Genomic DNA, 15630 nt, shown 5'->3' on the forward strand with positions numbered 1-15630 from the left:
ATAAGACGTAGCAAAGTAATCGCGGAGATAGCTGTGATTATGAACTAAATTCGTTTTCGAATCTGGAAGCTTGTAAAGCGAACAACTTAGATCAAAATTTTGTTGTGAATCTAAATTTGTCAGATAATTTTACTCAATAATTTGACAAACATAATTTTTTGTCTAAATCAATGTTTTCATTAGAATATGAAGTAATTCGGAACAATGAACAAGGTAAAATAGGTTCAGTATGTTACACAGATGTATCTGTTACGAATGTGAAGCTGTGGAAGTTAATGACAACAATATTATCTCAATTAACGTGCGATGTTCCGGTTTTAAATCCAACTAGAAGCAATTGTTTATTACTCTTAGCCCTTCCACCAGGAATGACCGTCGAAAATTTAGTTAGATTCGTTCAACGTACAGAGCCCGCCAAAAAATTTTCAATTACATTCATTCGACATTTTATGAATTCTGCAATCATTGAATTTGAATCACAAGCAGATGCTGATAAATTTTATGTAAGATCTCTTGGTATTCAATTCGAATCTGTTTTATCCCATGTAAAATGTATTCTCTTATTTATTTACAGCATTCAATGTCCGAATTGTACAATACTACCAATGAAAACCATGAAAGAATCTGGTCAAGTCGAGTTCCAATTACCAATGTGCCCAATTTGTTTCTTATTATTCGATCCTCTTATATCAAGTTACTTTAGCACATGCCTAGTTGGAGACATTTCTGATGAGGCATTCCAGCAATGGGGATGCCCAGAGTGCCAGGTTTGTCAAAAAATTCATCAACCTGAAAATAGATCTAAAATGTTTTGTACGTGTGGAGAAAATAATAATTTATGGATATGTCTTTACTGCGGCCATGTGGGATGCGAGAGAGACCATAATAGACATGCAATTGAACATTTTCAAAAAACAAACCATAGATTTGCTTTCAGAATAGATAGAACCTGGTTATGGGATTACATATCAGATAGGTCTGTTGACAGGACATTTCAGTCCATAACTCAAGCTCCTGCGGAAAATATAACAGATAATTACAGAGAAATGCTTGTTGATGGAATTTGCGCAGTCCATCAAAAGTGTGATGCGGATAGAGAAAGTATTGATAATGGAATTGGAAAGAAAATTATAATGAGAAGAAATGAAGTTTCGGAATTGACAGATCAAATAAATTTATTAGAATCACAATATAAAGAAGCTCTAGAATTGCAAAATCAACTTACAGAGTTGATGCAGAGAATGAATCAAATTAAATCTTCTAAAATTATGGTTGAAGTTGGAGAACTTGAAAAACTGAACGCAGAATATAAAGATAAATTGACTAAACTTAACCAGAAACAAGAAATGTTATTCCAGAAGCTAGAACAAAGGAGTGATGTAACTAATCAAGTTGTTATTGACATGTAGAAGATATTATTTAAATCTGTTGTTGTTTTATATATCATTTTTTATTTCGTTAATAAAATTATCAATCCAAAAAATTTATTCCAAATTTATTTATTGAAATACAACATCTTTTTTCAAAGGGAATTGATGTTTAAGCTGTATAGAATACGTATTTCGAGAAATAAAACAAATTGAGAAAAAATAACTTTATAAAATTTCTAAACGTACATACTTTTTTTAGAAAAGAAAAATGAGTGATTCGAAACGAAGTCTATTTAGTTCATCATCAAGTTCTTTTCTTCTAAAGAGTCCACACAGATCTCCAATGCGTGGGCGTGAAAATGCTTCATCTTCATTCTTAAATGTTACGCCAACGAAAAAAATCAAGAAAAACGATGGAAACAAAGAACATGGTAATGCACTACAGATATTTCTTAGAGTGAGACCTCTGAAATCAACAGAAACTGATAGTTGCGTTGAAGTCGATGGCAACCAAATTACTCTTCGTCCTCCAACAGCTAGAAATCAGACAAAACTCTTTGATTTTCAAAAAGTATTCGACGAAAACTGTACCCAGGAAGAAGTCTTCAATGAAAGCTTCTTGAAATTAATTCCTGCATTAGGAGAAGGCAGAGACATGCTTTTATTCGCGTATGGTGTTACAAGCGCAGGAAAAACGTTTACAATCGAAGGAACTAATAGTAATCCAGGAATTTTGAATAGAGCATTAACAACAATTTTATCTCAAATGAATGGACCTCTTAGTATGTACACAAAGCTTACAGTTTCATGCTTTGAGATATTTAACGAAAAGATATTTGATCTTCTTGCTCAGAACTCGAATAGTAATAAATCTAAGAAACTTTCACCACGTGGTGAGTGCAAAAATCAATTAACACTTGGTAGGTACTCAGATGGACGCACTTCCGTTGAAGGCGCTAGTGAATGGGCTATATCAAACGAATCTCAAATTTCAGATCTTCTTCTCAAAGCAAATAGTGAGCGTCATAAAGCAGAGACAACTTTCAACCATAATTCTTCAAGAAGCCATGTAGTTTTCAGGATTATTTTGCATAGAGAACATCATTTACCTGTATTTGTTTCAATTGTTGATCTTGCTGGATGTGAAAGAACAAAAACTCTCGGCGATGACAGGATGAAAGAATCCGTAAATATTAATAAGTCTATGCTTGTTCTTGGAAAATGCATAAGATCACTTGCAACAAAACAGTCAGCAGTTCCTTATCGAGAATCATTGATTACCAGATTATTTAAAGATTTCTTTGAATCGCCTGGTAAATGTGCCGTTGCAGCAGTGATTGTAAATATTACTCCTGGTGTTGAACAATTTGAAGATACTGCATTTTCACTCAGCTTTGCTGTTGATGCATCAGAAGTATACACAACTACTGCAATAGATGAAAGTTTATTAGATGATGCATTTGATATCCCAACACCAAACTACGGAGCAGTTAAATCTGATGTTTTAGCTCAAGTTCAGAAATATTTAGATTCTGTCGAGCATTGCTATCAAGAACAAGTAACTCAATTGATGGAGAGAACGAGATGCGGAAATAGACTATATGCTGAAATGTCGGATACTGTGCCACGTGAACAATATGTTGCGCTCCAAAAGGAAAATAATGAACTTAGAGAACAGCTTAATGCAGCTCTTAAAAAGATTAGAGAGTTATCAAGTGGTAATGAGATTTAAATTTGTATTGTAATTCATTGATTTTTCATTGTTGTATGTTTGAGATAAACTGTTAATTGTTAATGTTTATTCTTGATTGATTTAATTGTTATATTTCTATATAAACTAATGATATCATTAGACGAAAATTGACAAATGATTTATTCACACCGGGCTGCAAAATTCTCCATTTGATCAAATACAATTGAAATGACTCTGAGAGAGTATATAGAACTTTGAAAAAAGTCCGATAGAATATTTTGCTGATAAAAAGAATAAAACAACATCAAGAAACCGGACTGCATGTTGAAATTACAACATCTTTTTTGAATATAAAAAATATAACTATTACAGTTTGGGTTGCTATAATAAATATCTAACTTTAAAATTGCGTAATGTATAAAATATGTCATAGAAATTTTTTTGTAACTCTCTTGAATATTTTTTTTCTGAACAAGGGAATCATCAATCTTTTAAACAACTTTAAATCATATCTGAATTACGAAGCTTAAAATTTTTGTATGAATCATTTGGGATCCGATTGATTGTAACCGCCGAAAGTATCTCAAATAATTTCCTTCCATTTAATGTTTGGCTTGAGACCATAAGGGAAATTTAGAGTATTATTTAAATATTTAAAAATTCATTAAAACTGAAAAAATCTTATTATATTTTTGAATGCCTAAAGTACACTGTGATGAAGAGTACTATCAAGAGCTGATGCCACAATTCGCAAGCTATTGTGATACAATTAATTCAGTATACCGGCTAAAAACAAACAAAAATGGAGAATTAATTAGAATTTATCAAATGATTGAAAATAACTTGATTCAAACAAAATTATTCTCTCCAGATGATATAATAAATGTATTAATAGTAGCATTACGGTTAAACAACGGATATACAATGTCGTATAACTCAATCTATCAACAGATCATAGAAGCACACAAAAATCAGATATATAATAATCAACAAGTTACATATTTCAATGATATCATATCTGATTTTGATTCAATGATTGGTCAGGACCTAAAAGAATTTTCAGAAGCATTAATAATAGATGACAAAAAATCATTCATATCATATACTCAAAAAGCTGGATTTGATATTAATAAACAATTCTCAAATAAGCTATTTCCATCTACAGGAAATAAGTATTCACTAATCGAGTTATGCTGTTATTATGGGGCGGTTGGTTGTTTTAAATTCTTAAGGTCAGAATTAGATGAAGCAATTTCACCTGCATGTCTTCAGCTTTCATTTTTAAGTGGGAAACCTGATATCATGAATGAATGCATAAAATATCAAACACCAGATGAGACTTGCATGGAATATGCAATTGCTTCTCATAACATTGATTTTGTTTCTTTTTTGATGAATGAATACAACTTGAGCATCAATCTTAAATTATGTGGAAAATATAATAACCTTCAAGCATTTTTAATCTATTTGGACCAAACAAATGATATCAATGAATGCTTTATTTATTCACCAATCTTTCACATCCCATCTCTTTGTGAATATTTCCTTTCAAAAAATGTAAAAATTAATGAAAAAGATTATAATGATAGAAGGACAGCACTTCATAATGCCGCATTATATAATTGCCCAAAAATAATGGAATTATTTCTTATGCATAATGCTAATGTCAATATAAAATCGCAAAATAAAAAAACTCCGCTTCACTATGCAGCTCAGAAAAATAACGTCGAATCAGTGGTTTATCTTATAAATCATGAAGCAAAAATTGATGCAAAAGCTTATTTTGGTGAAACTCCCCTTCATTTCGCTGCATTAAAGAATTGTATTGAAACTGTTATTCTTCTTTTATCACTTGGAGCCAATATCAATGCAAAAACAGTAAATAACAAATCTGCAATCTCACTTGCTGCAAAAAGAAACAATAAAGAAGTTGTTAATATTTTAATATCTCATGGTGCAGATATTGAATTAAAAGATAATAATGGGAAAACTGCATTATTTTATGCATCAGATGAAGGTAATATAGATATCATTGATATCTTAATTTCTCATGGTGCAAAAATTCAAAATCAAGATAAATTAGGTAAAACTATTCTTCATATAGCAGCACAAAATGGAAATCAAGAAATTGCAAAAGTTTTAATTTCATATGGGGTAAATATTCACATTTTGGATAATAAATGGAGAACAGCTCTTCATTATGCAGCTGAAAATAATTCATCGAAAATTGTTGAGAACCTTATATCACTTGGAATTGATATCAATATTCAAGACTGTGATGATGAGACTGCTCTTCATTATGCAATTAGAAATAATAATGATGAAATCGCATTAAACCTTCTTTCACATGGAGCTAATTTTAGCATTGAAAACAGATATGGGGAAACACCCTTTGCATTAGCTGTTTATATGAATAAAATATTAGTTGTCACTGAAATTCTATCTCAAGGTGCTGATGTCAATAAGGAGTGGTATCATTGCTCCCCGTTGCTTAATCTAGCGGCTGAATTACGCAATGTGAAAATGATGGAGTTACTTATATCATTTAATGCAGATATAAATGGAAAAGGCTGGTCCAACCGAACAGCACTTCATATTGCAGCAATACAAAGTTTTCAAAAAGGAGTTGCCTTACTTATTTCAAGTGGTGCAGAAATTAACGCAATTGATTATGAAGGAAACGCGGCTCTTCATTTTGCAGTAAGAAACAATCACAATTTTGTCATGGTAGAATTTCTTATTTTGCATGGTATTAATGTTAATATAAAAAATAAACTAGGGGAAACAGCATTGCTTTGGATCGAAAAGATTAATAGTTTTGAAATGGCAGAGCTTCTTATTTCAAATAATGCAGATATAAATTCTACAGATTATCAAGGAAGATCACTTCTTCATTATGAAGTTTCAAAACACTCTTCAATTAATCTTCAATATTTAACTTTTCTTGTTACACATGGTATAGATGTAAATCTAAAAGATGGCTTGAATTATGCTCCTCTTCATTATACTGCAGCAAATCGGGAAAACAGAGCATGTGAAATCCTTATTTCACATGGTGCAGAAATTAATGTTGTTGATGATAAAGGAAACACCCCACTTCATTATGCAGTATCAACAAATAATATGAAATTGATAGAATTTCTTATCGATCATGGTGCAAATGTTAATGCAACAAACAATAAAGGAAAGACCCCTCTTCAAAAAGCCTCAAATAGGAATAAAATAGAAATCATTCAAATCTTCATCGCTCATGGAGTTCTGGCAAATTCAGAGGATGTTGATGAGAGCAAGGAAAAAGGATGTAGGATATAGAGATTTTTTTTCCTTAATTGCTCATAAGAAATAAAAATGATATGAATTTTTAAGGGTTGAAGGATGTGTATTTTTATAACTTTAATTCTATCTATTATATAAGTTATATAAAAAAATAATTTCAGCTTGTCGTAATCATTAAACAAATCAAATATCGATAAATTATTCAGATGTAATTTGATATTACACTTCTTCGCTAAATTCATAAATTTTCTTAGAATACTTAGAATCGAATCCATTATTGGAATGAGTATAACTCTTGGATCAGAATTGAAAACTTATTAAATATCTCAACGAAGTCACAGTATTTTAATAGGAGAAAATGGATTTATTATCATTATTATCAATTTTTTTTTTGTAATATCTATTAAACATTGCAATGAAACATACAAACATTGCAAAAAAAGGCGAGAAGTATAATTTATTATCAATATAATATGAGGCATGCCAAATTCAATTGTAATAGAAAAAATTAAGTTTTTCAACAGAGAGGAAGGTGGCATTTTTCAGATATCAAATCAGACATGAAATCATATTAAATTAATAGTCTTTTCCTATTACAATGCGCTTTTCTTTAGTAAAAAATAAAATACTCAAAAGTGACACTTTTGAAAAACTTGAAAAATAATCATCGAGGGAAAATATAAGAAAATTATTTTCCGAGATTAAGGATGTCAATTTGGAAGAAAAGTGAGTAGGGTTGTACAAACTGGCACAATTTTGCGGGCCGCCTGCCAGGAGCTGGCACGCGGCCAAAATCAAAAAAGTGGCCAAAAATCGGGCCTCGTGGCGTGGAAAGGATGTCGCCCTTCGGGCTCCACCCTTTCCACGCCACTCGGCCTATGACCACAATTATATAATATGCTCATTATTATTTTTTCTTCTTTTCTCTTCTTTTTTTTCTTTTTCTCTTTTCTTTCTTCTTTTTCCCTTTTCCCTTCCTTTTTTTCTAGTTTTGGAAAGGAAAAAGTAAAAAATTTAATAATTAATTTTATTACTATGAAAATATACTTTTTAGCTTATATTGTAAGCTGTGAGAGTTTTAAGTGATGGAAGATATAAATCAAATTTGAAATTCAACAAATCTTGTTATGATTAAGTTGAATATTGTACTCTAATTAAGAGTTTTCAGTTATGAACTCAGGTATTATATAATAAAAGTATAACTCAAGATAATAAAGAGGTTTTTAAAATGTAGATCTGAAAATCAAACTACCATGTTTGATATGATTAAGTTGAATAATGTTATTTTATTAAATGGTTCAAATCTGTGAAATCGGCAATACAAATTAAAGGCGTAGTTCAAAAAATTAAAGAGATTTTAAAAATTTAATATCAGAATTAAACTAAAAAAAGGATTTAGTTATTTCAGTAATTATCAGAAAAGGTTAAAAAGATAGGGTAAGTAATGAGACTTGAGTGAGATGTGAGAAATCATATGTAAATAATTAGATATCTGATGAGTAAGGTAGTAATGAGAGTTAAGATCTGATGAGTAAGGTAGTAATGAGAGTTAAGATCTGGTTAGTAAGGTAGTAATGAGAGTTAAGATCTGGTTAGTAAGGTAGTAATGAGAGTTAAGATCTGGTTAGTAAGGTAGTAATGAGAGTTAAGATCTGGTTAGTAAGGTAGTAATGAGAGTTAAGATCTGATGAGTAAGGTAGTAATGAGAGTTAAGATCTGGTTAGTAAGGTAGTAATGAGAGTTAAGATCTGGTTAGTAAGGTAGTAATGAGAGTTAAGATCTGATGAGTAAGGTAGTAATGAGAGTTAAGATCTGGTTAGTAAGGTCGGAGAGTTAAGATCTGGTTAGTAAGGTAGTAATGAGAGAAGAGAATTTGAAATTTTACAAAATACGTTTACTCATACAAAATAATTCGCATTCTTTTATAACGAATCTCAATGCCAATTAATACATAAAACAGATTTTAGCAATCAATTGCAAGATTTAGAAAGATTTTATTTATAATCTCAGCCAAATTAACAAATATTTTATTGATTTCGTAAAAAATAGCAATAAAACATAAAAATATGACATTCTATTTTTCCAAAAAAATTTCAAAAATCATTTTTTAATATGAAATTTATATTTTTTAATTTTTTTTTAAATTTTTAATTTTTTTTTGGAATTTTCAACCATGTCAAAAGTCGGGATCTACAAATGTATTCTCTTTGACATAGGATAAAAACATCCTTTCTTATAATTTCATTGTAAAATAAAATTTTCTTAAATTTATTGAATCCAAACTCAACTTTGCAACATTTTATTATCATAAAAACTAAGAAACATCAGGTAAACTTCAATTTGGAGAGCTTAAAATCATATCTAAATTGAAAAATAAGGGGAAAAAAATTGTAAAAAAAAATCTCATTAGATGGGGCAAAAAGTGACTTTTTTAATGTGTTTTTTAAAAAAATCGTGCCAGCTGGCCAAAAAAGGTGTGCCAGCAGGCGTGCCAGTTTGTACAACCCTAAAAGTGAGAAAATTCCTAAAATGCTAAAAATGAATTTTCCAAACGTACTTTTTTATCTCATTTTTTTGATTTTGAAAAAAATTTGGAGAGAAGAACTCTTCGTTTTTGAATTTTGTCACGATGGGTTTAAAGTATATTAGACACATGTATTGATATTACTATTTTTGTATATTTTGAGAGAAAATCCCTAAAAAGTGAGAAAATCTGAGACGGTTCGAGAAAATATATAAACTATTGAAAATTTGAATTAAACTTCTAATTTGGAAAAAAGAAATTTGGAAAGAAGAAAATTCAAAAATCGAGATTTAGACTCAGTATCAAATGGAGAACAAAATGTTTCTTCATATGAAGGAAAAAATTTTCTTGAGAAGAAATAGAGTTTTTAAAATTTTATTGTATGTAATAAAATAAACAAATATTAAAATTATTTTTTGATAACAAGAAAATTCCCAACAGAAAATATTTGAGACAAAGAAAAAAAGAAAATTGAAAAATATTACTCTCCTTTACATTTCTTGAGATTTTCAATTTATTTTTATAAAATTGACAATTTTATACGTTTAGATGAAAATAAGTGATTTTGCTTGAAATAAAAATTATTGTTTGTTTACAGCTATCAAATAGATTTTTGCTATTTTGATTAAAATTTGTTAATCAAATTAATAATTTTTTTCTAAATATCTTAAATATCTGGATCACTCACTGATACGATGAATTAAACGATAAAAATAATACAAACTCAACTAAGTTTCCTGTCTTTCAACCAAAAAATATTATGCAATTTAAATTAAATTGTTTATTCAAATATAAAACAAAGATGAAATAATTACAGTTATCATAAACTTTATGAATAACTCTGTAATTGGTTCAGATTTTCGTAAAAATATTTTTATTAAAATCGATAAGAATATGTTTACCTACTATCATCACATATCTATAAACAAGAGTAGAGTGATTTTTATCATCGAAACTTTTTAAAAGCTGTAAGCTGGAAGGAAAAATCTTGTTTTTTCTGAGTTAGTTGTAGAACTATTGATGCACGAGTTATCATTGTGATGTAGAAGGATGTCAATGTACTGACTGAAGGATATGAAGTGAATTGAATTTCATTGAATTTCAATTTGATCAAACTTGTTGAAATTATATGAATGTGTCAACATCTGTATCACTCTCCTTCACTTCTTCCCTATTTTTTCGAGAACGAAGCTAGCTCAGCTTTCGCTGAGCGAATTGACACTTTTGATGCCCTAAACGTACATACTCTCAAATTTATCGAAAAAATAATACTACCTAAACTCGTATATTCTTATTTTAAATATGATATTATCCTTAGATTCCACACTAGAATATATTTAAATCAACTTTTAAAAAAGTTCGAATCCTGCGCGTCTCACTTTTTAAATTTTCCAAATGGAAAATTATATTCTCCTAAAACGAAAACAATTTTCCGAATTGACATCCTTACCGAGATTCAAATTCAAAATAAATTGAAAACAATTGTAAAATATTTGAAAGGATAAAATCGGATCTTGAAAGCGAAATAATCGATAAATATAATTTAATAATTAGACATTTTGATAAAAAATAATCGATTAAAATCTTAAATATTCTTATCGCTTATCTGATTTTATATATTTATATCTGTAAACTGGATTCACATCCATTTCGATTTAAATTTTGAAATTTACATGATTTGTAAAAATTATCGATGATCTTGAATTTGAATTATGCGAACAATTCATCTGAATTTGTTACTACTAAGCAAATTTATTGCGATTATTATAATAGAATGAGACCAAAAAACGAGAGTAAAAAATCCAATAAGATTTTTATTGAGTAAAAAAGTGAAATTAGAACAATTTAGTTATTAGGTAAATTAAATTAATCCAAAAGGTACAGCTTTTCATATTCTGTGAATCTTTTTACTATTCAAGTATTTTTATCCGAGGAAAAAACTTACTGCTGTTCATTTTGGAAGCTAAACAATCTATATAATGCAACGCATAGTAGATCTACAATGAGTATTAGAACCGAATAGATGACCAATTGCATTTATTGGATGAGAATTTGTACATTTTTACCGAAAATCAAAATATAATATGTACATCTTATAACCAATCCGTAATTGAACCTATTGATGCATTGAGGATGCAATTTCGTATCTAGTTGAAGTCATCAAATTTCAGTAACATTTAAATTGAATTTGAGAAAGTTCATAGTTTTGAACTTTCAATTTTGAGAAGGCAGCGTTTTTGAAACTTATGCAATACTCAAGATTTTATAAAAGATTTGTTTTTTGGGTAACTAAAATCATAGGAGATATTCAATTCATTGAGGGAAGCCAGTGAATAAATTGAGAGAATCATCGTTTTTGGCTGTCAAAATAATTCAATTGAATTGATTTCACCTAGCGGTTTGACCATTGAATTCCGAACAACGATATTAAAAATCAAAAGTGTCACTATCATGGTTCGCATTTCTGCCCACCGTAATGGCGAAAATAATAGCGTCGCAATAGCTTTTGAAGGTGATTTCAAGAACCTCCTTCAGGCTGCTTCGCTCAAGCTTGGCATCAATGCCGTCCGTGCTTTCCTCCCAACCGGAGCTGAACTCGAAGACGTTTCCCTCCTTTCAACTGATGATCACGTTTTCTTCTCTACTGGTGTTGACTTCATGGAGCCGGCTAAGTTTACCAAGGAACAATCCGCTATCGCTAACTCCATCCAAGTTCCAACACGCCAAAACATGGTTTTCTATGTCAATGGCAAGCGCTTCTGCATCGAGAACCCAGACCCAGAACAGACACTTCTCGAATGGCTTCGTCTCAACGGATATACATCTGTTAAGAAGCCATGCGGCGAAGGTGGCTGCGGTGGTTGCGCAGTTGCTGTTGCTGAATACGATAACAAGCGTGGCTGCCCACACCATTATGCTGTTAACTCCTGCCTTGTCCCACTTCCATTTGTTGATGGCTGCTCCATCACAACAGCTGAAGGTGTTGGTCAACTCGCTCACCTCCATCCAATCCAGAAGGATCTCGCTGAAAACCACGGCACACAGTGCGGTTTCTGCACACCAGGCATCATTACAACACTCTACGCTCTCTTCGCTGAGAATCCAGAGCGTACAGTCGAAGAAATCAACGAAGCCCTTGCTACAAACCTTTGCCGCTGCACAGGCTATCGTCCAATCTTCGATGTTGCTAAGAGATATGCCATTGACTTCGATAAGTCCACACTCGGAAACATCGTAACAACAGGCAAGGACATTGAGGAAGTTACAAACGTTATTTCCACACGCGAACGCCCACTTGTTACACCAGATTTCCCAGAGGAACTCATCAACTACAAGCCAAACCCACTCCTCGTCTCTGGCCCAGAGTCCACATGGTTCACACCAACATCTCTCGAGCAGCTCGAGAAGGCTCGTACAGTTTTCGGAAAGGGTCTCTTCTTCGTTAATGGTGCTACAGATCTTAACTTCAAGAAGCAGTACAGACCAGACCTTGTCTTCCCAGTCATGTGCGGAACACGCCGTGTCGAAGAACTCAAGGAAATCAAGATGGTCCAGGGCGGTGTCGAATTCGGCGCTGGTGTTTCCATCAACGAATTCGCTAACTTCTGGAAGAAGGATGCTCCAGAGTCACAGAAGGAACTCGGCAAGGCCTTCACAACAATCACAAAGGAGTTCGCTAACTACAACATCCGTAACATCGGTACAATCGGTGGCACACTCTGCGCTGGTGATCCACTTTCCGATCTTTGCCCACCACTCATGACCGTCGATGCTGTCTGCACAATCATCTCACCAAACAGCACACGCAAGGTCTCAGCCAAGGACTTCGTTCTCAAGAAGGATTTGGCTCCATCCGAGCTCCTCCTTTCCTGCTTCGTCCCATTCATGACAGAGGAAGACCACATCAAGACATACAAGATCTCTCGCCGTCGTGAGGATGCCCAGGCTCTCTGCAACATCGGCATCTGGACAAGAATCCACGATAAGAAGATCCAGAAGCTCAACATCACAATCGGTGCTGTCTCTCCAAAGCAGTACATCCCAGAAGAGGCTATGAAATTCGCTATCGGCAAGGAATGGAACTTCGCTACATACGAAGGCATCCGTGACAGAGTTCTCGCTCACCTCGAAGTCTCAAAGCGTATGGGCCACCCAGAACTCCGCACAGACCTCGTCCGCGGTGTTATCTACAAGTACTTCCTTTGGGTCATGGACCGCACAGTTGGCCAAGTCCCAGCTAACATGTCCTGCGCCTTCATCCCAACAGAGCGTATCCCACGTAAGTCAAAGCAGGTTTGGGATCAGAGAACAGAGAAGGTCTTAGGTGACACAAAGATCCCACACGTCTCCGCTTACGGCCACACAACAGGTGAAGCTCAGTTCGTCGGCGATATCCCAGCACCAAACAAGTGCGCTTACGCTTACCCAGTTCTCTCTACAAAGGCTCGCGCTGAGATCGACACAATCGATCCATCCGAGGCCCTCAAGCTCGACGGCGTTATCGACTTCGTCTGCGCTAAGGATATCCCAGGAGCTAAGAAGTTATGCTCCATCCCACCAGCTGATGAAGACCTCTTCGCTATCGAGAACGTCAACATGTACGGCCAAGTCATCGGTGTCGTTGTCGCTGAGACAGAGAAACTCGCTATGAAGGGTGCCCGCCTCGTCAAGGTCACATACAAGAACGAGCAGAAGCCAATCGTTACAATCTACGATGCTCTTGAAGTTGCCAAGAACGATCCATCCATCATCATGGTCGATCACCTTGGTCTCCACAAGGGCAACGTTGCCGAAGCCAAGTGCGACTTCGAAGTCAAGGGCAAGTCCCACATCAACAACCAGGAGCACTTCTACCTCGAACCAAACTCCGTCCTCGTCGTTCCAAACGGCACAGAAGGCTACAAGATCTACGTCGCCTGCCAGAACCCAGGTCTCGTCCAGAACGCTGTTGCTTCTGTCCTCAACATCCCACGTTCTATGGTCCGTGCTGAAGTCATGCGTCTCGGTGGTGGCTTCGGTGGCAAGCAGGATCGTCCACAGTTCTACGCTGCTCAGGCCGCTATGGCTTCATACAAGACAGGCCGCCCAGTCCGTCTTGTTATGTCTCGCCAGGACGATATCCAGACAGCCGGTATGCGCCACGAGTACGTCACAGACTACGACATCGGTTGCGACAAGGATCTCATGCTCACAAAGGCTGACTTCCTCTACCACTCCAACGCTGGCTGGACAATGGATCTTTCCCGCCTCGTTATGGATCGTACACTCTACTCCGCAACAGGTGGCTACGCATGCCCGAACGTCAATGCTTACGGTAACATCTACCGCACAAACAAGCTTTCCTGCACAGCCTTCCGTGGCTTCGGTGTTCCACAGTCCCTTCTCTCCATCGAAACAGCTATGACTCACCTCGCTCACGAAGTTGGCGTCCGCCCAGAAGTTCTCAAGGAGAAGAACCTTTACCACAAGGGCGACAAGACACTCACTGGCTACGAACTTCCAGATGAGTCCATCCGCCGCTGCTGGGAAGCCTGCAAGAAGTCCGCTGATTGGGATGCTCGTGTCCGCGAAGTTGAGCAATTCAACGCCACACACATCTACAAGAAGCGCGGTATCGCTATGACACCAGTCGTTTCCACAATGGGCTTCGAGTCCGAGTTCATGATGAAGGGCCACGCTCTCGTCCAGATCTACGGTGATGGCTCCGTCTCTGTTTCCCACGGTGGTATCGAAATGGGCCAAGGCATCCACACAAAGATGCAGATGATCGCCGCTGAAACACTCGGCATCCCAGCTTCCAAGGTCAAGGTCATGGCCACACAGACAGACAAGACTGTCAACATGCCACCAACAGCTGGTTCAACAGGCACAGATCTCCACGGCCGTGCTGTCGAGTACGCCTGCCGCAAGCTCAAGGACAACCTCAAGGACATCTGGGAGAAGCACCCAGACTGGACTTGGGAACAAGGATGCGGCTACGCTTACTTCAACAAGTACTGCATGCAGGAGTCCGGCTGGAACAGAATGCCAAACTCCGTCTACGACCACAACACCCACGAGGGTCGTGAATCCTACTACCTCATCTGGTCGGTCGCCTTCTCAATGGTCGAACTCGATGTCCTCACAGGCGAACACGTTCTCCTCCGCACAGATATCGTCCACGACTGCGGCTCCTCAATCAACCCAGGTATCGATATCGGTCAGCTCGAAGGTGGCTTCGTCCAGGGCCAGGGCTTGTACACTCTCGAAGAGATGATCTGGGCTGATGATGGCCACATCAGAACACGTAACGTCACAACATACAAGATCCCAACACTCGACGATATCCCAGATGAGTTCAATGTCACACTCCTCCAGGACGACTACAACGACATGGGTGTCTACGGTTCTAAGGCTTCCGGTGAAGCTGGCCTTCGTCTCGGCTGCTCTGTCCTTATGGCTCTCCGTGATGCTGTCACAGCTGCTCGCCACCAGTTCGGTGTTGACGAATGGTTCGACTTCAACTCACCAGCTACAATCGAAGTTATCCGTGAGAACATCCCAGTCAAGGAACTTGACCCATCTACAAAACAATAAGTTAGTAGATATTTTATATCAAAGTTAGATTTCCAAGTAAACATTTAAGTATTTCTTTTTAATTTCTATTGACTTTTTATTATAATATCATGATAATCAATGTGTTTGAAATAATTTGTTATGAATACCCAGTAGTTGCACTTTCTCGCTTTGACATGATGAAGAGTAACTTGAATTAAATAGCATGTTCA

At 35.3% G+C, this 15630-nt stretch overlaps 4 protein-coding genes across 4 annotated transcripts; all 4 read left to right on the forward strand.

Moving 5' to 3' along the window:
* Positions 1-146: 146 nt before the first annotated feature.
* On the forward strand, positions 147-1456 carry TVAGG3_0549950 (nuclear localization sequence binding; the record flags this gene model as incomplete). The annotated part of the gene is made up of 1 exon (XM_001326060.2): positions 171-1409. The coding sequence occupies one exon, from the start codon at positions 171-173 to the stop codon at positions 1407-1409; it is 1239 nt and encodes a 412-aa protein (XP_001326095.2).
* A 179-nt stretch (positions 1457-1635) lies between these two features.
* TVAGG3_0549960 (ATP-dependent microtubule motor activity, plus-end-directed) lies at positions 1636-3439 on the forward strand (the record flags this gene model as incomplete). The annotated part of the gene is made up of 1 exon (XM_001326059.1): positions 1639-3102. One exon carries the CDS (start codon positions 1639-1641, stop codon positions 3100-3102), a length of 1464 nt encoding a protein of 487 aa, XP_001326094.1.
* Positions 3440-3759: 320 nt separating this feature from the next.
* TVAGG3_0549970 (ankyrin repeat protein family) lies at positions 3760-6375 on the forward strand (the record flags this gene model as incomplete). The annotated part of the gene is made up of 1 exon (XM_001326058.1): positions 3760-6375. One exon carries the CDS (start codon positions 3760-3762, stop codon positions 6373-6375), a length of 2616 nt encoding a protein of 871 aa, XP_001326093.1.
* A 4859-nt stretch (positions 6376-11234) lies between these two features.
* On the forward strand, positions 11235-15488 carry TVAGG3_0549980 (xanthine dehydrogenase family; the record flags this gene model as incomplete). The annotated part of the gene is made up of 1 exon (XM_001326057.2): positions 11315-15439. The coding sequence occupies one exon, from the start codon at positions 11315-11317 to the stop codon at positions 15437-15439; it is 4125 nt and encodes a 1374-aa protein (XP_001326092.1).
* Between the last annotated feature and the right edge of the window lie 142 nt (positions 15489-15630).

The sequence above is a fragment of the Trichomonas vaginalis genome, chromosome II, assembly GCF_026262505.1.
Source record: "Trichomonas vaginalis G3 chromosome II, whole genome shotgun sequence".
Taxonomy (NCBI): Eukaryota; Parabasalia; order Trichomonadida; family Trichomonadidae; genus Trichomonas; species Trichomonas vaginalis.